General features: G+C 39.3%; 1 protein-coding gene across 1 annotated transcript; it reads left to right on the top strand.

The window, feature by feature from the left end:
- Positions 1-1994: 1994 nt before the first annotated feature.
- itga6a (integrin, alpha 6a) lies at positions 1995-22154 on the top strand. Its single transcript, XM_017424585.3, has 26 exons — positions 1995-2249; positions 11438-11562; positions 11642-11721; positions 11809-12055; positions 12199-12312; positions 13106-13319; positions 13537-13730; positions 13821-13915; positions 14211-14338; positions 14423-14512; positions 14603-14664; positions 14737-14906; positions 16278-16418; positions 16493-16611; positions 16849-17005; positions 17370-17453; positions 17540-17619; positions 17997-18074; positions 18159-18261; positions 18336-18506; positions 18601-18696; positions 18782-18886; positions 19001-19099; positions 19203-19328; positions 20142-20262; positions 20715-22154. Exons 1-25 carry the CDS (start codon positions 2068-2070, stop codon positions 20241-20243), a joined length of 3162 nt encoding a protein of 1053 aa, XP_017280074.1. The 5' UTR covers positions 1995-2067; the 3' UTR covers positions 20244-20262; positions 20715-22154.
- The last annotated feature ends 1436 nt before the right edge of the window (positions 22155-23590 follow it).

Genomic DNA, 23590 nt, shown 5'->3' with positions numbered 1-23590 from the left:
CACACACACACACACACACACACACACACACACACACACACACACACACACTCATACACCCAGCCCCCGCCTGCCAGCCAACACACACACAGTGACCGGTCTTCCTAACTCCAACAATGCCCACATTGTGTCGTGCTCTGCTGTGTGACTGCGGCCCAGTCCGCTTCGAACTTCACACCACCATCCAACACCGGCACTGAGACAGCTGAGCATGAAACATAAAATACTAAATCCTTTTTCTTTAATTCTGGGACTCGAATCTGTTCGTGACTTGAAGCTTTGGGATCTGAATCGGAACGTTTTGTTTTTTCCTGCTCAAACATAGAAACCACACCTCCGACGGGAAACCAGATTTTTGATGTCCTGAGTTAACTGGAGTGTTTCACAAGATATCAGACAGTATTTATTTATTTATGAGCATCAGCAGGTGTTCCTAATAATGGCATACATAAATATTGTATTCTTTTCCTCAGAATCATAAACCCCCTATCAACAGAATACAATGTCTTTGATCAAAATAGGCTGTTTTGGGTTTTTTTTGTTTGCGTTTATCTCTTCTAAGTTTTACAGTATGATGTTATATCTGTTATTCTGAGGGTGTTAAAGTTAGTTAGTTAGTTCTCCTGGTGTGACTGTAATCCGTTTGTTTGTCCAGCTGACGTAAACACATGCAGTTTATGAACTTCCACACAAATAACACACAGCCGTCTGAGTTTATTGTCTAATTTGTAATAAAACAAATGAGCAGGAGCTCCTGCAAAACAAACGATAACCTATTATCGTTCAAGAGAAACACAAAGTTCATAATTTACTAAATCTAACATCCTGTCGAGGTACTTTTTGAATATATGCAATATTTTAACTTGTATTTCATTTTAGCCTAATTATATGAGTTCATAAAAGGTTGTGAAAGTATTTAAAGTTTGATTTGCTGCTCTGTATTTCCAACACACACAAAGAATATTATTGTTATAAAGACTTTGAAATAAAGCAGCTTTTTTTTGTTTAGAAAAACCCAGCAGAACTAATGGCTGGTTAATCGTTAGTGAATGAGTAACTTCTTATTCTATTTCACTAAGAAGCTGCTGGTTAATTAATGATTTATTAAGAAATTATTAAGTAATGTGTCAAAAACAGCTCAATAATTGATTAATAATTCATATGGAGCACAGACCATTGGACACCTGGTACTGAAAACATGATTTCTTATCCTTCTGATTGACAAATAACAAGTAAATATTACAAAACTGTTACCTTCAAAACATTAAATGTTGACTTCTGACAGCAGTAAAAACGGCGGTTACCGTGGCAACAATAAGAACCGTGAGCAACAAGTCATAAGATGCATCAGATGTTAGGACATTGATTTAAAATCAAAAGTACTCATTGTAATGTGTGAAATTATTCTGAACTGTAGCGTAAAAGAGTTTACTCCAGTAGATTCCTAGATATATAAACATGCAAATTCTGGAACGTGGGTACGCACTCAATGTAAACAAAACACTCGACTGAATCCACTGAAAAGGTCATGGAAGTTTGAGTCACGTGACTGACCTACATTAGGCAGACCATAGTCTGTGTAGGAAAAGAAATATGGCCGAATCAAACAAGCGTAGAAATTGGAGAAGAGGTTTCAGTAGAAATATAAAAGCTTTCTTACAATTTTTTAATTTAGGGACCACTGACATGAGGAAATGAATGTCTGGAATTTGTTTCTTACCTTACTTTTTTTTTTTTACCAGTCTTTATAACATTGGAATGCACATCTTAAATAAATATTTTCTATACCAACTAAAATTCATACTATTTTTATTTTTTATTTGTTCACTTCCAACTATGACTAGTTGATCTAGTTTATTCAAAATTCTCATTATCACCACATTTTGACCACTTTATTTGAGCACAGCCCTGTCATTCAGTTATTTCCTCACCTGTGGCGGGGAGGTGGTGCTCCTTGTTGGCCACAGGGGGCGCTGTGGAGCAGCCGCAGAGACCTTAAGGACGCGCGGCAGCAGGTCTGGTTTCTCAGAGGCTGAGGACCTGCAGGACTCTCCTGGACTCGCTGCGATGCTGCTGCTGCAGGGAGGATCCTCGGCTGTTCTCCTGCTTTTGATTCAGATTCTGGACCCGGGCCGGGTGTTCGGGTTCAACCTGGACACCACTCATGTCCTCAGGAAAAACGGGGAGCCGGGCTCTCTGTTCGGGTTTTCCCTCGCCGTGCACCGACAGATCAACCCGAATAAAGTCATGTAAGTGTTCAGACTTCTTTGCTGATTTCAAAGCGCACCTGAGGAAGCCTTTGGATCTCCTCTGTTAAACCTGTCTGAGTCCAAACCGGGAAGATCTGATCAGTTTTTTACACTCCTTCCTTTGCAGGACCTCTGATCTGACTTCCACAAGCTGAGCTCAGCTGTAACTTTTTATTGGTATTATTGAAGTTACTATACCGTCCCAGAGCCCAAAGCGTTTCCAGTCAGACTTTATTTATTTATTTATTTGTTCTAATTCTCAATAGAAATAAGAAACAATCAAAGGACAAGAAGTGCAGAAGCAGTGGCTCAGAGCTCCAACAAGTGACATGATTTAGTGTTTTATTTATTGTTTATGTGCACACTGGACTGCTGATCAGACAAAACAGGTAATTATATTGACTGCATGTTGCTGACTGCTGAGGAAAAGCTAGCAGGTTGTTCAAAACAATTTGTTGCTGGAGATTTGATTTACTTTAATGGTGTTTCGCCATAGATTTGCATGTTCATCAATGTTCTGGGGACTTTTGAGTTTGTTGTCCTGCTTGAATGCAGGAGTGGCTCCAAGGGGGGTCCAGAAGGGGTAATGCCCCCCCCCCAAAAAAAAAAAAAAAAAAAAAAAAAAAAAAAATTCTAAAGACACTGTAAATAATGTTATGAGTGACCTTTTGTAATACTGTTCCTTTATAAATATGAACTGAAAAGAAGAGAGGACAAGCTTTTATGAGTTGACTGTGTTGTAATATCAAAAAGCTAAAGTAGGCTCCTATCAGAAGGGGATTCTCTAACTCCCATACTGCAGGATTTATTAAATAACCTGTATATGACACCTAGGGGTGGTACAGAGTGAGATTTTCAAAGTATATAACCTTGAACAAAAATACCTCGGTTTCATGGTGTTACAATATTAAAACAAAACTTAAAACTGCAGGTTTTTTTGCTTCAACTACTATTACTTAAATAGTATTGCATATTGCCTAATAGTGATTACATTGTAGTTATAATAAGATAAAATATTTATCAGGAGTTACTAGGATTTTGATGGACATATGTGTAGCTAAGGAGACTGAACAGACGTGAAGATGTGAAAAGTCACTTTGTTTAGTTTAGTTTAAACTTTTTCCTGCATTTGGGACAGATTTGAAACCAATTTGAGATCATTTTTTAAAATTTTATTTCTAACATGTTTATTCACAAATATATTTAAGATCAAGGCTAAGTTTTGAGTTTTGAATTAAACACAATTATTTGGGTTAATTCTCAAAATTAATTTGAACAGTGTCAGCTGAAACACTGGAGTTACCAGGCTGTTTTATTTATTTATTTATTTTTAAGTAACTGTATCTATTGTGCATAATAATACTTCTTTGCTGTTCTGCTCGCTGTAAAGTAACATTGAGTTCCTTAATTAGCTTAATTAGGTTATTAGCATCTATAGCCAGCCTGCTAACTATTTTAGCTTGTTGCAAACATTTAGTTTGGATTATCTGCCGGCTAAAACATGCAACCAATCACTGTTGTTTTTATTTTTAATGAGCATAAAAGTTCTGCAGAATTTTCCCCTTGGCTGATGTGAACAAGTGAATGAAGGCTCGGAGCNGGGTGGGGGGTGGGGGGGGTTATTCATGTGACTGGAGGGAGGAAAACAAAACAAACAAAGAAACAAAAACTGCTTTGTCTCTGGTATCTTAGTAAAATGCATTTAAGCCATAGGAACAGTATGATGAAAAAAAATGTATTTGACTTTTTAACACTGTGTTATACTTTAACCTCCGCCTCAAAGCTACACCCACGTTTCACAGTTTACTAATTAAAAAAAATGTGTTAACCCTGATAGGGAAGCAGAGCAAGTTAACTGAAGTTAGAGAAGTTTTAAACCATCAACTGAGATCAAATTTCTCTGTTTAGTGAAGCATCCTGAGAATCCCTGGTAATGCTGCTGCGCCGCAGCAAATAATCTGGTTTGAGCAGCCCAGAGGGGGCAACAGAGGCAAAAGTCACTGAAGTTTGACTCCACTTTTGTGGTGGAACACGATGCAGGAGGTGTAAAATGAGGAGCAGAGCAACAAATCTGAGCCTGCATGTATTGTGGTACTGCGTCAACATGAACTGGAGCCAGCAGCAGCAGCAGCAGCAGCAGCAGCAGCTGAGGAACAAGTGTGAGATGCCCCGATAACAAGATGACCCTGATTTAATAATTTAGGCTTGCAGAGCCCCGCGACACGGAAACGAGAAAAGAGAACTGAAATCTTCCAGGCATGGCAACCCTAAGAGAGCGTCCGTCGTGAAACTGAAGTCATATTTGTTGGGTAAACATGTGACACCGGCTTGTTGCTTGTTTTCAGGCAGTAAAACTAGGAGCAGGGTGAACTGCTGCACATTGAGAAAGTCATCCCAATTTTACTGGAACCAAAATAAATTTCTGCAAACATAGAGAAAGAAACATGACTTCTGCGTGAGTTTCTGAGTCACTGCGGCTGAAAGAAAGGAAAAGTTAGGCAACACGAGGCAACGTGGTGACCTGTACTTATGATGGACATCTTCTTTGACTGCTTTAGAGCTAACAACTGTTTCTGCAACTAATTATAATTTTATATACAATTTTTTACTAGTTAATCATTATTTTGAAATACATAAATGTAATAAAAGGCCTAGCACTCATTAAAAGAACACATATCCCCCGCTGCCTTTCATGCAGGAGTTTTAGACTGAGATTATCTGTCATCAATATCTGTCATCATCTGTTAGTGCTTGAAGTATTAGTTGTGAATGACTGTCAGCTACTACCACATCATTTCAGCTCAACACCTGTATTATTCACTGAGGTATAGCCATTTTTCTGTGCGCTATTTTATGCCACGTTTTTTGGAAATGACTTATTTTCATTAAGAACATCCAATAAATACCTGCAGCATGTTAAACGTAAAGAGATCAGACTACACAAAACCAAAAACACTCGGTATAAAACACATTAGTCTTAAAAGCAACAGGCAGATTAGACACCCTTCATGCGCCAACTCCCCTCCATCCCATAATAGACGCTGCCTTTGAGCTGTGCGCTGATAACAAACCAGATGATCCTCCTCCTCTGCAGCTCAGAGGATGCATTAGCCACGATTTCCTGAAAATAATTTCACAATTTGATTGCTCAGACCGAACTGCGGCGTTCCACTTCATCTCACTCCATCGTAATTGAACAACGAAGGAAGCTGCATGTCTGGAGCTCATTTATATTCATTCTCTCTGCTTGGTAGAGCCTTAGAGATTGGTTGGCATTGTTTACGAACGTACCGATTGCTACGAAAGGTGAACGGCAGGCCCTTTGCCTTCAGCCACTGCCGCACAAAACTTTAGCTCCAAATTTCTAAAATGGACTTACTTATAGCCATTTTTGTGCCAGCTTAGGTCAGGTTGACTCCTGAGTGATTACTTTCTGAAAGTTTCATTAAAATCCATGCAGTGGTTTGGGAGATATTTTGCTATTGGTGCAGACAAACTAACACACACACATAGACACAGGCAAAAACCTTGCCGTTCTGCCTTTGGCTTTGGCAGCAGGAGATAATAATGAACTTGATTGTTATTAAAGTCAGATGTTATTTGCTCTGTCCTGGTGATAATTTTCTTACTGAGATGAAAACACTCCAACTCTGTATCTGTCTGGAGACACACAGCACGGCTTGGAGTCAAAGCTTCCTTTATTCAGCCGTGATTTTAGCTCCAAATCCTCACGTGATCTTTAGATAATGAACCAAATGAGCGTAGAGGAAGCTCAGCAGAGCGCATAAATGTGATGAACAGACCTGCTTTAAAACCCCGAGTCACACTGAGCTTGTGAAAACCATGAATCGCATTTGCATCACACTTTCTGCATCTGTCTCTTCTGTTGCTTTATGAACTAATGTTGGGTAAACATCACCGGCAGCTGCAAATTTCTTCCTCTTACATTGACGGGATTATTGTAAAAGAAAGAAAAGCAGACTTCTCTCAATTCTTCATAGATACTTTACTTTGTACAAAACTGTTGGAGCTTTTTTTACTCCCTGAAAGGGATAGTTCAGACCTTCTGAAGTGGGATTCTGTGGAAAAGTTATGAGCAAATGATATCATACTTGTTGTCGATGACTTCTTGTATGACCTCGGTTTGTAAAACTAGAGTTTAAATCTGTCTGGATTCATGAGCTAACGGCAAATTCAAGTGAGGCCGACACCAAAGTGGAACTCCGTCGTCTTGAAACAGCTACAGCCTAAAACACTTCATAGCGGTTTGTGCAAACTCTTCGTTATCAACCTTTACATTACTGTCATCTTTGCTTTACACGTTTATTTTGGCAGTAATATTATGATTTCGCTGCAGGAAGTGCCCCAAGCTGCACGAGAATTGTGACAGTTTGCAAGTAACCACAGAAATCTTTTGAACAACTACTGTATGTGCTGTGAAACTTCCACGGTGTCAAAGTTTATGAAACATAATTTCTACAAACCGCTGCTACAAAACAGGCAACAATCCACTTTGGTCCTGCCCTTTTTGGACTAGCCAGTCAGAATGAAACAATTACTCCAACCTAAGGTTGTTCAAAAAGATATTTGTTGCTTATTACAGGCTTTTCATAGTATATTCACGCCTTTATTCTCATTTCCCTCTCATATTAGTCTCTTCTGGGTGGAGGGAGATGCAGTAGGATGTCTCTCCAGTGAATAACCCGTTAAGTAAATGATCTGGATTCTCTCAATGCAACCAGAGAAAATGGCCATTTGAGCGTCCGTTCACAGCCATCTGTGCACATGTAACCTGAGAGATTCAACGCATCAGTGAATCATCAATCAGGACATTCCAGTTAAACTTCACCGTGAGGTCTGTCCAGTTAAAGGAGGATTTAATCCAACCTCAGATAAAGAGGAAACTCTGACAACCTGTGAACTTAAATAAATAAATAAATAAAAATTTATATTCACAGCTTATTCTGTGAAGTGTGTCCAGACACTCACGGATCAGCAGTGATCAGAGTAAACTGAGTCAGTATAAACAGCTGCAGTGGGTCTCCTCGCTTCGAGTGCACAGCTGTGGGAGCGCTGGTGCACGTCTCTTAACAGAGACCGGTGAGCTCACTGGGTAAACCCTCACCAGGCGCTACGCATTTCCGTTTACACTTCACCGAGAGACGTGCTGTGTGTTGAAATGTGGTTTCACACTGAAGCGGGATTTCAATAAACTAGATTCTGAAAGCTAAAACTGTGTGCGTTCTTAGAGGGGGAAAAAAAAGAAGAAATTCCAGTAATCTTATAGTCTACAGACACTTTACATTTTCCACATATGGTCAGGACAGACTGGGGGATTCTTTGGACGGATTCACAGATGTTTTCGGGTAACAAACCATCTGTCACATTAAGTTAACAGCTTCCATGGTAAAGAATAAAAAAATCACACCCTATATTCTTTCTTTTAAACCTGTAATGAATAAAAGCCTGCAATGCGTTGAAGGAATACATATCGTGATGGAGTTGCTGTAGATGTTTAGATAAATAACATTATGCTCAATTAGCGCCAGTACCTTGTGTTGTGAGTGACTCTCGGCTACTATCACACCAAATTTCAGCTTCGTTTCTGTGAACTGGCCATTTCTGTGTTTGCTAAGATGGCTTTGCTGTGGCGGCCATCTTGAATTTGATTGAGTCCAAAAGGTAATTGGTTGTAGAAAGTTTTACTGAAATCCACTCAGTGATTCGTGAGATATTTTGCTAACATTACAGACAAATGAAGATATACAGACATGAGCAAAAACGTTCTTCGTCTTCATCAGCGGCCAGTAAATACATATTAATGTTGTTACTTCCTGGTGAACAATTCAAACTTCCCTGATCAACTAAAATCAGAATTTTTTGCTCAATACTATACAATTTGATATATGACATGACTCATTGCGATTTACTTTAACAGCTTCTTGGGAAAATTGTTCTAGACGTGGTACCTTCCCATCAGGAGGTCCGTATTTAAAGTCATACAGCTTGCCTTCTTTTATCAAATTGACAATACATTCATACAGTTTTACGTTGCTTTAACTCTTCTCAAAACTAACTGATTTTCAGTGCAATATTTACTATTTTTTATTCATCAACTTCGGCAACTTTTGTGTTAATTTCTGGTGCAAAAATACTCAAACGCTGCTTCTCTGCGAGCTGAAAAATACCTAAAGTGTGTCTGTTTGACCGTCGAACGTCAGCGCTCCTCGGGTATGCTCTAAATTCTACATGTTGTGATGCTCTGCTTTTAAGCTGCACATATTTTTTTCCGCCGTCTGCTACTATGTGACAGGCACTTTTCCCCCCATGTAGCGTCTATGACTTGGAATGCTTTAAAAAATGTAGCTGTCAGCTATAAAGCATTACACTTAAAATCTAAGAGCTGTCTTTAAAGGGCCTGCACTGGATGAATCTTTCACTTCTACCTGGTAACTGTGTTACTGCGTCCTAATTTCCTTTAGAGTGACACGGTTATTGTTGGTTTTTATTCATTTACAGGGTTGTTGTAGCTGTTAGCTGTTCATTACCTTGGTTATTTTCAGCTTGTTCTGTTTTGCTCAACCTAAAGTTCGCTCCTCTTGTTTTTAAGAAGTTAACATATGCAGAAATGGATGAACGTGTGTGTTATTTTTACTTGAGAATCCCTGTTTCTTACCCTAATAGACATAAATAATTCTCTTTGGCTTTAAATGTAAAGACACCAGATTCATTATTCCCTCAATTCTGCAGTAAATCTTCAGCCGCACTTTGAACTGATGCTCAGAGGTGTAAAAGGGAAAGTTGCTGTCAGTGGGGTTTGTTTGAGAAGAAAAACGAGGACATCCTCCTGGAGAGTCCTTGTTTAGCTAATGAGGAGCCACACAGATCAATAAATGGGTCACAGAAGGAGCTGCAGGGTCACAGGGAGGAAGGAGACGAGTGCAGAAGATTTCCTCCCTCCTTTGAAGTAATTCCTCTTTTGTGAGTTTGCTGGTGAGCTGACACATGATGCTTTTTAATTGCTTGTGGTTTTTTGATTACCCTTAATAAACAAACAACAAAAAAAAAAAAAAACAGACTGACGTTCTCCTCCCTTATCTTTCCTGGCAGCTTTCTGAACGTGGTTGAAAATATTTTGCTGCTACTTATTCCACAGTGACTCACATCCTGTAGTCTTATGACAGCACAAAGTTGGCTTTTTGTTTTGTTTTGCTGTCGTTGTTGTTTTTGAGTCCAAGTTTATTCCTGAAGGAATCGTTCAGATCTGATGATGTGGAATTTTGCGGACAGATTATGAACATTAAATATCTTCCCTGCTGTAGATAGCTCTTTGACTGTCCTTCGTTTGGAGGTACAGAGTTTAATTCTGGTCAGACTGATGAGCTAATAAAGGCTAGTCTAAATGGGGCCAAGACTATAAAGGTTTTTTTAATCTCAAAACCTTTACAGTGGTTCAGGTGTACAGTCTTTCATGAACCTTTCCATCAGTTTTGCATTACACAGATCTTTCTGCCCTGCAATACTGACAGCAATGTTAAAAAGTAACGTAACGTGTAAACACGAGTTGCTATGAAACTGCTGAGGCTCAGACTAGCCGTCAGCTTCCTAATCTGATTTTATTTCTCCAAACTGAGCTTGTTTAAGGAGCAACAACGGGTAAATTATTATTTGTCTACGCCCTTTCCTCGGGACCCCACCTCAAAAGAACTGAACTACCGTTTTAAGTCAGTCTCGGGGCTCAAAGCTCAGCATTAAAGAGTTTTGTTGCTTAGATGTAGTCTGTAGGTTGAGTGAAAAAAGCTGCTGGCAGGACTGAAAGCAAACAATATGACAGTTCACAAGGTAACAACGCATTCTGACAGGAAATATATATATATCATTGTGGCTTTTATACACCGGAAACGTGTCATACATACACTACGTGTTTAAATTCTGATACTTTTAAGTCAAGTACTCCAAACTAATTATAAGCCCTGTTTTTCCTTGTTACAGTTTTTTTTTCTACGTTATCTTTTTTGAATGAATGTTAAAAAGAGTTAATTAGGCTTTGTGACTTTTTTTTTTTCAAAGAGCTGATCATCATCTTTCAAATCGGCTGCAGGCATGAGCCATAAAGCACAGAGGCTCTGTGAGAATATGGCTTTTTAAGGAGAAGCTGAGTTCAGACTGAGGTTTGCCAACACGACCACATTACAGAGCAAGCGCTAAGCTGCATTTTTAGTTTCAGTCTCCTCTGCAGAGAGTCACATACAGATAATGATCATTTTCTGTCGTGGAATAACAAGTAGTAACTTCTTGTTGGGGGCAGAATGATCAATGTGCAACATGCAGCGAGACAGAAACACCTTTGCGTTTCTAGTATTTTATACCAAAAATGTTATATATATAATAAATGTAGCTATTCTGTCTTAGATATGAAGCTGTTGTTGAAATGTGTTTAAGTTACAAACCTCTAACAGCACCTAATTACTGATCCTGAAACATTTTGGACTCCTACTGAATAGCTTATCACTAGATTGCTTATGCTTATTGCTAGATTCCCTCGCAGATAAGATTCACATGCAGAAAATGTTGCTCCCCTCCCAATGGGGAGTCATTAAGGTCTTTGTTAGTCTTTTTATATTCTCTTCCATTTCTGCTGTCGCCGCACTAGAGATTCAGTGAACTTATAAAAGTATTTCTGGTGAAGCAAGCCAGCGAAGAAGATTCAGGTTAATGCTTTGCCTTACCCCAATGATTCTGAAGTATGTTCTGTTATTTTGTCTTCACTTCATGGGCCGTTTGTCATTTCTGAATGTGCTTCTTAAACAAACCGACCTGATAGCAACAACGCTGACAGGAAACGGTGTGAAAGAGCAAAGTATGTGACAAAGGTCCTGGACCGGAAACGAAGCAGGGATGTTATTGTTCTGTAGTAATTGTCTGAAACAGCAGCCAGTCAGGATGCCATTATTGTTCTTTATTGTAGACAGTCACAGTTGTTGACCTAACATTGAGACAGAAAGATGTGTTTTTTTGTTTCTTTGTTTTGTTGTGGAATAAATTCCCAAGTTTGGTTTTCTGGTGCGCTCATTCTAAAACCACTGAAAAAGTTACGCACTGAAGCGGCAGCACTTCTCATTCTGGGACGATTTATTTCTCCCCAGAATTCTGAAAAAAATTCACGTTTTTGTTTTGTTTGTCCTCAGGTTGCTGGTTGGTGCCCCCAGAGCCAAGGCTTTAAACAAACAAACATCCAGAATCACTGGAGGCCTTTATAAATGTGAAATCACCCAGTCTGATGACTGCGAGCGCGTTGAGTTTGATAACAATGGTGAGGAACCTACCGACATGTACCGATCCATCTACAAAAGCCATCTAAATAACACAGTTTATCTGCTGCCTTTTCAAAGAGGACACACGAAGTGAGAGTAAAGAGGACCAGTGGATGGGTGTGACCGTGCAGAGTCAGGGACCTGGGGGAAAGATCACGGTGAGACAAAGTCTGTTTCCCTCATTGTCTTTATGTCCAATTCTTATAATATACTGAGTTGAACACATTTAAATTGTATCATTTCAGACATGTGCTCATCGCTATCAGAAGCATTACTTGGGCGCTTACACCACTCCTGGGCGCTGTTACGTCTTCAGTCAGGATTTGACCATCAACCTGTCCTCTGACATGGACGGAGATGACTGGAGCTTTTGTGAGGGCAAAAACAAAGACCATCATCACTTTGGATTCTGCCAGCAGGGCCTGGCAGCCACTTTCACCAAGGACTACCATTATATCATGTTTGGAGCCCCAGGAGCTTACAACTGGCAAGGTAATTGTCTTATCTAAGTTATCAGCTGGATCAGGTTTCTAAACTGCAGTCTAACCACATCTCATTTGCATCGAATCATGAAAATTTCTCCCGCTTTTGATTTCTCAAATTTGTCCATCCATCGTTTCTTAAATCCTCTCCAGGGATTGTGCAAGTGGAGCAAAAGAACAGCACTTTAGTGGAGATGGAAATATTTCAAGATGGTCCTTATGTGGTTACCAAAGAGACCAGTTTTTTATCTTCCAACAGCTACCTTGGTGAGTTATTTACCAACAAAACACAGGTATATTTGAGTGAGTCACTTGTCTTCCTTCAGTTTACAGTTTAGTTGAGCTTCTTTGTTTCGAAAAACCCAAATGTTTGCTTGAATATTTTTTTATTCTATTTGAAGACCATAAACTTTAACATTACATTTACATTTAGCATATGCAAATTGCAAACTATAAAACAACTCACAAGATCAGGAATCATACGTAAGAAGCTTGTTTTCCACTTCAGCAACAGATGCTATATGTCTTCTATCTTGTCTTTGTGTGTAATATGGTGTGTGATATTTAAATATATAACTAAAACACCACATTTTTCACATGGGTGGTTCCACTTTCACTTCAAGCTCAGGTCCTCTACCAGAGACCTGGGAGCTTCAGGGTTCTCTTCAGTATCTTAGCTGTTCCTAGGACTGCGTTCTTCTGGACAGAGATCTCTGAGGTTGTTCCTGGGATCTGTTGGAGCTGATCTTCCAGCACCGATTGTCCTCAACTTCTCTATTTCGTCTTTCAGCCCTTGGTGTTTCTCAAGCTTCTCGTGTTCCTTCTTCTTGATGTTACAGTCGTGTGTGATTGGTACATCTATCACCACTGCTTTCTTCTGTGTGTTGTTAACCAGAACAAGATTTAGGATTGATTATTCTTTTACTTCTGTAAATCATTTAAACTGTTTATACTGTTCTGAGGGCAACAATAGTGCTTAAATATCAGTGACCTTATTAAAAGATAGAGTAAAAACTTGTTTTATTGTAAGTTTTTGTCTGAAACATTTCTCCAACTTTAGGATTCTCTCTCGATTCGGGACACGACATCCTGACGAATCATGACCTGGTGGTGGTGGCTGGTGCACCAAGAGCCAATCACAGCGGAGCTGTAGTCCTGCTGAGACGAGAAAACAATTTCTCTGACAAACTTTTGATGGAGCACATCCTGTACGGGCCGGGACTGGCATCTTCCTTCGGATACGATGTGGCTGTGGTCGACCTGAACGGTGATGGGTTGGTTGACATTTTTCTCATGAGAAACAAAATTTCAACCTAGCTTACAGAAATCACACAAAAATAACTATGTTTGAGGCTTTGAGGGTTTGATAAAGGATCGCAATTTCTTCACATTTCATTTAAAAGTAAACACGAGCAAATTTCACATTTATACACCAGTGGCCCTTTTTGTCTGTATATTATCACCAACATTAAGCCTCTCTTTCTCATCTAGGTGGGAGGACATAGTTGTTGGAGCCCCTCACTTCTATATGAAGGACAGAGACATTGGTGGAGCTGTTTATGTTTACATCAACAAAGCCGGACTCTGGAAAGGTGTCACTCCTGTCCGTCTGAACGGGACCAAACACTCGATGTTCGGACTGGCAGTGGAGGCCATCGGAGACATCAATCGAGACTCGTACAAAGGTAACACAGCTGACTTCATGCACATTAGACATGTTTTGTTTTATCTTTTGCATTTAGAAAATCTTCTGTTTTGTTGCTGTTCTTGCACAGACCTTGCAGTCGGCGCTCCGCAGGATGACGAGGGGGCGGGAAAAGTCTACATTTATCACGGATCTGCACAAGGAATCAAAACCAGCCCTGCACAGGTTGGTTTTGACAGGTTTGAAGTGTTTGTCGCACTGAGGTTGTGGGTTACATCAGCCTTACCGTACATGTTGAAAGTGTTATAATAACCCTGAACAATCTACTGCAGTTTGCCACATCTCAAATGACTTTGAAGCAACTTGTACATAATTACTTGAATTTAGCAGCCAAAATGTTATCTGTCTGTCAAACCCCAGTTTTGAACTTTTTTTAATTGGAATAGTGGTCTATAATTTACAAAATTGCACACTCTGTTGTTCAAATTTTGTTGTTTTAATTTTAATTCCTTCATCACAGATCCTTTCAGGTAAAGAGCAGAACATTAGATTATTTGGATATTCTCTGGCGGGGAACATGGACCTGGATGGTAACTCGTATCCAGACCTGGCTGTAGGATCTCTGTCAGATTCAGCTGTAATTTACAGGTATCTGTGTCCTTACACATTACAGCTACAATAAATCCAAATCCCACTGCTACCTTTAATTAAACTTAACAAGCTGTTTTTCAGGGCGAGGACAATCGTTACCATTACAAAAGATGTCAAAGTATCTCCAGAAGAAATTGATCTCAGTCGTACAACCTGTGGAATCAACTTTTGGTAAATGCTCTGGTGTATATTCAATTATTTTTAAACAAACTCCGTAGGCAAAACTTTCTGTTTGTGAAAATGGACTTTTTAAACCCACAGCTTCAGTGTGGAAACATGCTTCACCTTCAAAGGGAACCTTGCGTCTTACAATCCACCGCTAAGTATGTACGAAAAAACATAATAAGACAAACATTTAGCTGTCCCTACTAACATGTTTTCTTTCCACATCTCAGCTATCAATTATTCCATTGAGGCAGACGGACTTCGCCAGAAACAAGGGCTGAACTCCAGAGTGACGTTCCTGAATAAACCTAAGTCTAAATTTGACCACCAGTTTTTTGGCACTATAGACCTCCACGGTCAAAACAAGACGAACTGCATCAATGTAACAGCCAAGCTCAAGGTAAATCATACTTGTTACACATTTACATCCCCTTGGAACAGTCAGGAACAAGTGGAGGTTGCAATCAAGTATGCTCACTGATAAAAACGAGTTAAGCGCCTATAAAAAAATGATCCAATTTGAGTGTAATTTGGTGCACATGCGGATATGCAGAGAGGGTTGCATCACGAGTGGAGCGACGGTGTTATCAGGCAGTTACCAGCACTTGAAGTTCATCTGACTCAGAGAATGTAACGCATTAACGACACTTGATGGACTTTGACAGGGGCCATATTGTTGGTTTGCATGAGGCTGGATGGTCATGTTGTTCAGTTGCTGAGAATGTGTGGCAAAATATATCTTGCAGTGATGTTAAAACTTAGGATATGTCAGGGCATCTGGCCTCTGAAGACAAACCAAACCAAAGGAAGACTGTTTTGTATTGTTCATCAAGCATTGCAGAACCTTACAGATAATACAGATTTCTGCACCTGCTTTCAGGACTCAGGTTTTGGAGTTTTTACAACCCCCCCCATGTCATTACACATCATGTCTGAGTGCCAGACTACAGCTTTATTGTCCCATGAGTTGGCAGCTATTAACACCAGAGGCATGGGCTGATGATGAGTGGTGTAGTATCATGTTCAGTGATGAATCTTGGTTTGCGTTACAACAGATGACCATCATTTGTGTTTATGGCGGCACGGAGGGGGGGGGGACCAATCCTACCCATGTTGGGGAGAGACACACTGGCATTACAGTGTGTAGAGCCATGATTTCAGGTCACTTCTGGAAGTGAATGGGTGGACCCTGATGCCACAGTGCTACATCTGCGTCATGCTTGGGCTGCATGTCTTAACCCACCCTGAGACGGCCCCCCTTTAGTGCAGTCCTTCTACACATGGCATGTGTATCTATGGACCTCCCACGTGTTTTTGAGGTCTTTCCATGTGGGATCGGCTCAGACGTCAACTCTGACCCAGTGCCAATCTGCTGAATCTGGAGGACCAGTCACAGCAGCAGCTGTGGGCAGGAGAGGAACAGCTGCATGACTTTGCTCCTTACTGAATCAGAGCTTGGAACCAGGCCTGAGGGGGAGCCACACTGTACTGAGATGAGACCAGCAGTTTACACGTACCGCCAACTCTATTATCCATTTGATGTGATCCTGTAACCGCTGCAACACAGTCACATGACCTACCAACTCATGCTGCTTTGTTTTTATTTCTGCCACTATCTGGGTGCTTATTTTTCTCAGTGAGTTTAAATTTACTGAAGGAAATATTCAGTTAGAACAATGAGGTACCAAACCAAAGCATTTAGGTGTATAGATGTATCAGTTCAGAAGCCTGTTTTGTTCTGGTTTTACCTTTTTGTTTGGGGTTTGCACAGGACAACATTAAGGACAAGATGAGGAGCATTATCATTGAAGTTGCTGCAGAAATTTCTGCAAAACAACAGGAAGCAAAAAGTGGCCTCCCTGAGTTATTGCCCATTTTAGATGCTACTCAACCAAACACAGCTGTCACAGAGGTAAGAAAAAGAAATCTAGTTTTATTTAAAGGTAAACGCAAAAAAACATGTTATTTGTTATATTTCCGTGGCAGGTAAACTTTGTGAAGGAGGGATGCAGGGATCATAAGATTTGTCGCAGCAACCTGAAGATGGAGTACAGTCTGCACTACAAGCAAAGCAACCCGGAGGAGTACTCCCCTTTAACTAAAAGGTTCAAAATGCTGTCTTAAAATTGCTGAAAGATAATGCTAAGAAAGGCTAAAACTGTGGTATACTTAAGGCCTATAAAGACAACTTTGAGTGCTCTGCTTTTCTTTTTCTCTAATGTAACAAACCAAGAACTGTTGGGGGAAATTTTCTTTCTTAAAATGCATCAAACTGTGATTGAAAGCCGGCTCTGTTTTCCTCCTAAATGTGTTTGAAGTCGGTGATAATCGTGTTTCCGCAGTGACAACAACATCCCTGAGTTCTACCTGGACTCGAGAAAGAGGGACTTGGCTCTGAACGTGACCGTGACCAATATGAACGGTGACGATGCGTACGAAACAAAACTTCTGGTGAATTTCTCAAAGACCCTGTCGTACTCTGGGGTCCGCTCAACAACTGTAAGTTTACAGTCTGACTCTATTTGAACACGAATAAAGAATAAATTGATGGATGTTATGTTTTTTAATATGCTGTCATGTAGTATTTGTATTTGTTATTTCTTTAATATGTACACCTTTAAAGTTGCTGTAGTGAATAAAACACACATTTACTGAATGAAATGCCTCCAGTTGAATAAAAGCTGCAAGAAATTGTGCGTTAGCTCAAAGTAAACTCTGTTTTTTTATATTAAATTAATTTAGATTAAATGAAGCATTGATGCAATGTTTGACAGACAAATGAATATAAAAAGCTTGATTGTTTCCATGATTTATGGTCTGATATTCATCCATGAGTTCAGATTTATTCAATGTGTTTCTTTAGGGAAACAATCCGACCTGCGATGCCAGACAGAACGAGTCTCAGGCAGACTGTGAGCTGGGGAATCCATTTCAAAGAGACTCAAAGGTACAAAGTGTCATTTACATTTTACCTAAAAACTGCTTTTTACTCAAATGTAACAAATGGTTGTTTTTTTTGTTTTTTAACTCAAGGTTAACATTTCTATCCTCCTGAGCACTTTGGGCATGCCTCTCGACACCACCGAGGTTGAGATTGCTCTGCAGCTCCAAACGTGAGTAAGGTGTTAAAGTCTGAGCATCAGCTTTAAACACCTTTACTTTTTTAGTAAAAAACAGGCAAATTTACAAAGAAAAGTATTAAAGATTGTTTGACATTAAAGTTAGAAATTCTGGTGAAAAGATGCAAATAGAAAAGCAGAAATGTCAGATGTCATAAGAAGAAAGAAACTGTCCTTTTTTTAGTTTTTACTTATACATTTATAGCTTTAATCTTTGAAAACCTGTTTCTTTTCTTACCCGCTCCCTCCCATATATACTGTATATTATTTTGTCTATACAGACACTTTGATAAAATAGTACTAAACTGTAACTTTAATTTAAGCTTTACGAATACGCAGTAAATCATTATTCTCTTATGTTTTTCTTTTAGAACCAGTGAACAAACGGATCTTGCTCCTGTGAAAGTTAAGATTAAAGTCATAGCTGAATTACCTGTGGTAGTAAGCGGGTGAGTATGACGCTGAAGATCTCCTGGTTTACATAAAATAGCACCTGGAAAACAAAGTAATATTTTTTTTCATTTACCTATCAGTGTAGCCAAACCCAGTCAGGTTTCTTTTGGAGGTGCTGTGAAAGGAGAAAGTGCAATGAAGAGAGAAGACGATATCGGAAGTTTGATCAGCTTTTCTTTCACGGTGAGTTTCGTCACGCAGCTTGATTGAGTTTTATATGAAGTTGTGGGGCTGTGGAATATGAATTTCTCCTTCAGATAAACAACCTGGGGACGTCCTTGAAGCCTCCTGACAGAGCTTCTCTTCACATCCATTGGCCTAAATCGAACAAAGATGGGAAGTGGCTTCTGTACCTGGTGAAAATCACGTCTCCTAAGAACGTCGTCTGCTCCCCAGAATCTGAGATCAACCCTCTTCAACTCGCTCAGGTTGGTTAATGCTTAAGGTGTGGTGTCACATAAACGGATCCCAGCAGACCTTCATGGCTTTGTTCTGCGTTAAATCAATGAAATGTGTTTTCAGGAGTCCTCTGGGTCCCGAAGGAAACGAGAAGTTGTCACAAAAGGAAGAAACTCCGGCGGCAGGATATCTTTTCTTGCAGGAAAGAAAAAAGTTTTGGTACGTTTTAGCGTTTATCTAATTATTCCCTGCTATAAACATGCAGATGTGAGGCGTTAATTGCTCATTTTACTTCCTGTTGTAGTCCTGTGAGACAAAAAACCTGTGTGTGGTGCTAAAGTGCCCCCTGCAGGAACTTAACGGTACAGTCGAGCTGAGAGCTCGTCTGTGGAACGCTACCTTTATAGAGGTAAAAAAAAGCTGTTGTTTTATTGTCTCTGTGTGTCCTCAGTGTTGGATTGTGATGCTCAACTTCCTGATTAAATCCTTAAACTCCTGTTTTTGTTTTTGCCCCCCACCACAGGAATTTGCTTCTTTTCCAGTCGTGGATTTAGCTGTGAAGGCCTCTCTGGTGCTTCACACTCAGACTCAGAACCTGATCCTGAGGTCTCCTGACACAACCGTACGTAGCATCATCATCATCTGAAGCAAACCGATGACTCCCAGCAGGCCCGGTGGGATCACGCTGTCTTTTTGCTTTTCCCCGTTTTGATGGTGTGCTGCAGGTGGCGGTGTCCGTGTCCCCCGACAGCTCAGTGGCTCAGTTTGGTGGATTAGCCTGGTGGATCATACTGCTGGCCGTCCTTGCAGGAGTCTCCATTTTGGCTTTATTGGTGTTTTTACTGTGGAAGGTAGGGGAAAAGAAAAATAGGGCAACTTTAAACAACACGTTCGGTGAAGTGAACAAACATAGAGAATACATGAACAGTCCCCAAGTTTTCATGAAAAGACACAAATTAACTTTTTTTTGCTTTAAAGTTTCTAGTTTTAGGTAGAAGTTTGCTGTACAGTTTATTAAATAAAGCAGACAAATGACTTTTAGCTTAGGGTAACAAATATTCACCACTGCTAGTAAGAAAGCCGTCATATTAACCACGTCAATCAAAAGCCATAGACTGTATTTATATTAATAATTGAGGAATCCGAGAACAGACATTCATGTGGATAATTTGACATGTAATCAGTTTTAAGAGAGTATTCAAATACTCTGATATGAGGTTTTTATGGAAAGGTTATGAACAATTGCTATCTTACCTGTTGCAGATAGCTCATTGTACAATTTCAGTTTGGAGGAATAAGGTTTAATTTTGACCCGACTGACGAGCTAATGACTAGTTCAGGTGGCGCCAAGGCCGAACCCCCTAAAAAAACTCCAAGCCTGACTTTATTCAGCAGGAACTACAAATGCTCACCTGTATGTGTAAATCTTAACAATATCTTTCATTTGTGTTTAAGAAGCCAAAGAAGTCAAATCTATTTGCTAATGTAACATTTCCACCGTTTTTTCTTTCCTAAATCATTTATTTAACCCTGATTTGTCACAAAATCTTTGTATAAGAGTCCAAAACAAACAGGGAAGCAGTTTGGATGTGAAATAAAATTGCTGCAGATTGGATTTTAGGTTGGAGGAACCGGAGATAAAATATTCCTCTGCTCTTCTTCAGTGTGGTTTCTTCAAGAGAGCAACTAAAGACCAATACAATGCTGCGTATCACAAGGCAGAGGTCCACGTTCAGCCCTCTGACGAACTCTCTGATGAGGCCTGATTTATCCTCCCTGATTGGGGTAAAGTCGGCACGAAGCGTGATTATTACCCCGGCTGCTAATGAGCTCACTCTTCCAGCCAAACCTGCTGACTTAACTCCGGAAAAAATTCAATCAGACACATATTGTACGGAGCTGGGCGACGCAAGTCGTTTGGAGGATTTTAATCTGTGAAAATATTTTGCAGGAAGTCAGCATAAAAGAGATTTTGACGACTGTGTTAAAAAAAAAAGAAGTCGTGCTCAATAATTAGGTCTCGGTGCAATATGTGTCTCTGAATTTTGCCAGGAATTTGATGCTTTTTCACACAAAGTTGTCAGTTTTTATAACACCTCTCTGCAGCTTCTTCTCCTTCTTCTGTCATTCCAAATGCAAAACCTGCAAAGCATGCTTACCCCTTTCTTTGATTGTTTCCTGCACAAATGCTCCTCGTTTTAAAAGAATTGTTTTAATCCTCTTCCTCCCTCATCCAGTGTGGATTCTTCAAACGCTCCCCGCCGGCTGACCACGTCCCTCGTTATTACGCTGTGAGAATAAAGAAGAAAACTCTTCTGCGTAACGATGGACGAGTCAAACTTGATGCTTTTGTAAAGAAGCAGTGGATGACGACATGGATTGACGATGAATGTTACTCATGAACGCTCATTTCTTGGATGGGAACCTGCTTAACTTGTGCCAAAATCGCACTGTATTTATTTATTTTTTTTAAAACTTTATGATGATTATTGTTCGTTTAAATGTAAATAGATTTTTTTAGGAATAAGTTGTGTTTTTAAGACCTTGAGTTTCTGCGCTGGTCGTGTCCCAGCTCAGAGGCCAGCAATGAAGGCCCTCCTCCACATGCGTCCAAAAATGGCTGCACCAGGCCAGGTGTGCACGCCACAAGTTCACATATCCCATAATTCATTGCGCAGCTGTGACAGTTAACAGGTGTGGCGGACATACGGAGACGTTTTGTGATCTGGTGTCATCAGTGAAATCAGTCCTGAATCAGCTCTGATTCCACTTTTAAAAGGGATTTATTAGCTTCAGTTTTTATGATATTACTAATTTTATGAACAAAGTTACGTTCATGTGTAATTTATATGAAAATATTTCCTCAAAGTAACATTAGAAGCTTGGTTTTAATACACAGCTGTTGATATTTTAAATGAATTTATTGTTAACACGCTGATTAAGAGGTTAATTGTTAATTTTCTTTTTTGAAAAGGCTGATCTTGGAGACACCCTGGACAGGTCACAAGTCCATCTCTTATCTTTTATTACTAAGCAATGAGATGTAAGAAACTAAATATCCATAAAAGACAGATTGAAGCCATAGTAGAAATGAAAGTACTCTGATTTAAGTGAAATAGATTTTTGCGGGTCCTCCTAAGCATACAGCCTCTGAACCGGGACACAGCCACAGATGGTGAAATATTTTTCTAAGAGTTGTATATATTTAAATACCTTTTGCACATTTTGTATATTAGTTTTTATAGGGGGGAAAAAGAACATGCAACCAAAGGGTTTTTTTAATGATTTTTACTGCTGTTTCAGAAGCTGTACTGTGTTTTAAAAGCTTAGAATTATGTTAAAAAGGTACAAATAGTTCACTGTTACATGTGTTTAAGTCAGCATGATTTTTGTGGGTTTTTATACTCTTATTTTAGTACTTTCCAGTAATAATAAAGTGTTTCTTTTTGACCTGATGTTGTACTTGTAGGTACAGTATCAGGTGAGAAATATTCATCATCTCTTGTGTTCAGTCATCTCGTCGTGACGCTCAGGTAGTTTTCCACTGGACTGCAGATCTTTTTGTTCCCCATGAGGAAACCAAAGGGAAGATGTCGGGAAACAACAAATTGTTTGTTTTACAGACTTAATGTTTTTTTTGTTAAATTGTCAAGAAATAAAAATACCTTAAAGACTCATTTGTCCAGTTGAATTTCCCTGTTTGTATAGTGTGTGCACAGTTTAAAAACGTGAGAATTTATAGTAGATTCAAATGTTTTCAGGCATTATCTGTGTGATTGGTAAGAGTGTTTTTTAAGACAGAAACTTTTTTAATAACAGGTACCACATCTGGGAATATTGAGCTCTCTGAGTAATGCAACACTCATTAAATAATTGTCAAAACTGTAATTTTCTTGGAGCACTTCTGTTTGTGTCTCTCTGTTTTTACGCTTTACATCACAGCAGCTCATGACGTAAATTAACTTGTTATTTAAGTTTTAAATAGTTAATCCCAAAGCTTCTTCTGAATAATCAGTTTTAAAAAGTACATGTGGCCAAAATATATATAAATGTCAGATTTGCAAGACCTTTGCCCATACTTTGTTGAAAGAAATTAAAAAATAAAGTTAGGTTTACAGGAATGCTCATTCTTTCAGGACATTATGGTCCTATAAGTCATTAGTACGTTATAGGAGCTGATTTTTGTTTTTGACAAATGCAACACCTTAAATGTTTTCTAACACATCTTTAGTTGCATTTCTTCTTAAAAAAACTTACTAATATTTTAAAGAAAATTTATTTCCAGATTGTTGTTGTTTTTTGTTTTTTTTTATCTGTAATGGTCATATAACATAAGGTGCAGTTTCTTCATGTGTCCACTAGATGTCAGTATTTTCACAATCATGGTGATTCTCAGGCAGAATCACCAGCTTTGTTCCTCAAACTGAGTAAATGGTTTTCTGTTTATGGATGGGATGTTTTTGCGTGTGTTTGTGAGCGCGTGCTAGTGTTTGTTAGCAAAATATCTCATTAGCAACTGAACAGATGTGAAACTGTCAGAAAATAGACACTAAACTGACATCTACAACTTAATAACCCTGTTGGGTATAAGGCTATTTTTAGGATTTGGCCAAAAAAGGCTAAAACTGAATCAATTTTGAAGATGAGATGATTTAAAACTCAGTAGATTGTTTAACCAAGCTGCCTGTGTTTATACTGTGAAGACGGCGCTTCTGACAGCTGCTCATACATATGAGAACCATCTGGACCACAGACACGCTTCTGATTGTAAAACATGATGATATTAAAGCCACCATATGACATTTAATACAAATACAGTTCACCACTAAAGAGAAATTGGGAAGATTTGCTTAAAATTTAAACAGAGTGAACATCTGCGTCCTTATGGTCTTCAGAAAAAGCCACAAAGAAATTCACATTATAGTTTTTGTCTCTAAACAGGGTTTGAACCTGGATGGTGAGCACCTGTCTCAGTCGCCTACCGCCATGGTTCCCAAACCTTCTGACCCACAAAATAACACCTGCAGGGGCTTGTGACCCAAAATATTACCAGTTCAAGTTTGCAAACTCTGCTACTAACCCTTTTCAGGAATAATGACAGCACAGTCTTAAC

This window comes from Kryptolebias marmoratus, linkage group LG6 (assembly GCF_001649575.2).
Source record: "Kryptolebias marmoratus isolate JLee-2015 linkage group LG6, ASM164957v2, whole genome shotgun sequence".
Classification (NCBI taxonomy): domain Eukaryota; kingdom Metazoa; phylum Chordata; class Actinopteri; order Cyprinodontiformes; family Rivulidae; genus Kryptolebias; species Kryptolebias marmoratus.
The sequence above is the reverse complement of the archived record's forward strand: the minus strand, read 5'-3'. Positions and strand labels throughout refer to the sequence as shown.

Excerpts from the sequence above, each read along its gene's own strand:
- itga6a (XM_017424585.3), top strand. The coding sequence starts at position 2,068 with ATGCTGCTGCTGCAGGGAGGATCCTCGGCTGTTCTCCTGCTTTTGATT. Across the intron at positions 12,313-13,105 it reads ATCTTCCAACAGCTACCTTG|GATTCTCTCTCGATTCGGGA; the intron begins GTGAGTTATTTA and ends CTCCAACTTTAG. Across the intron at positions 18,697-18,781 it reads CAGGAAAGAAAAAAGTTTTG|TCCTGTGAGACAAAAAACCT; the intron begins GTACGTTTTAGC and ends TTCCTGTTGTAG.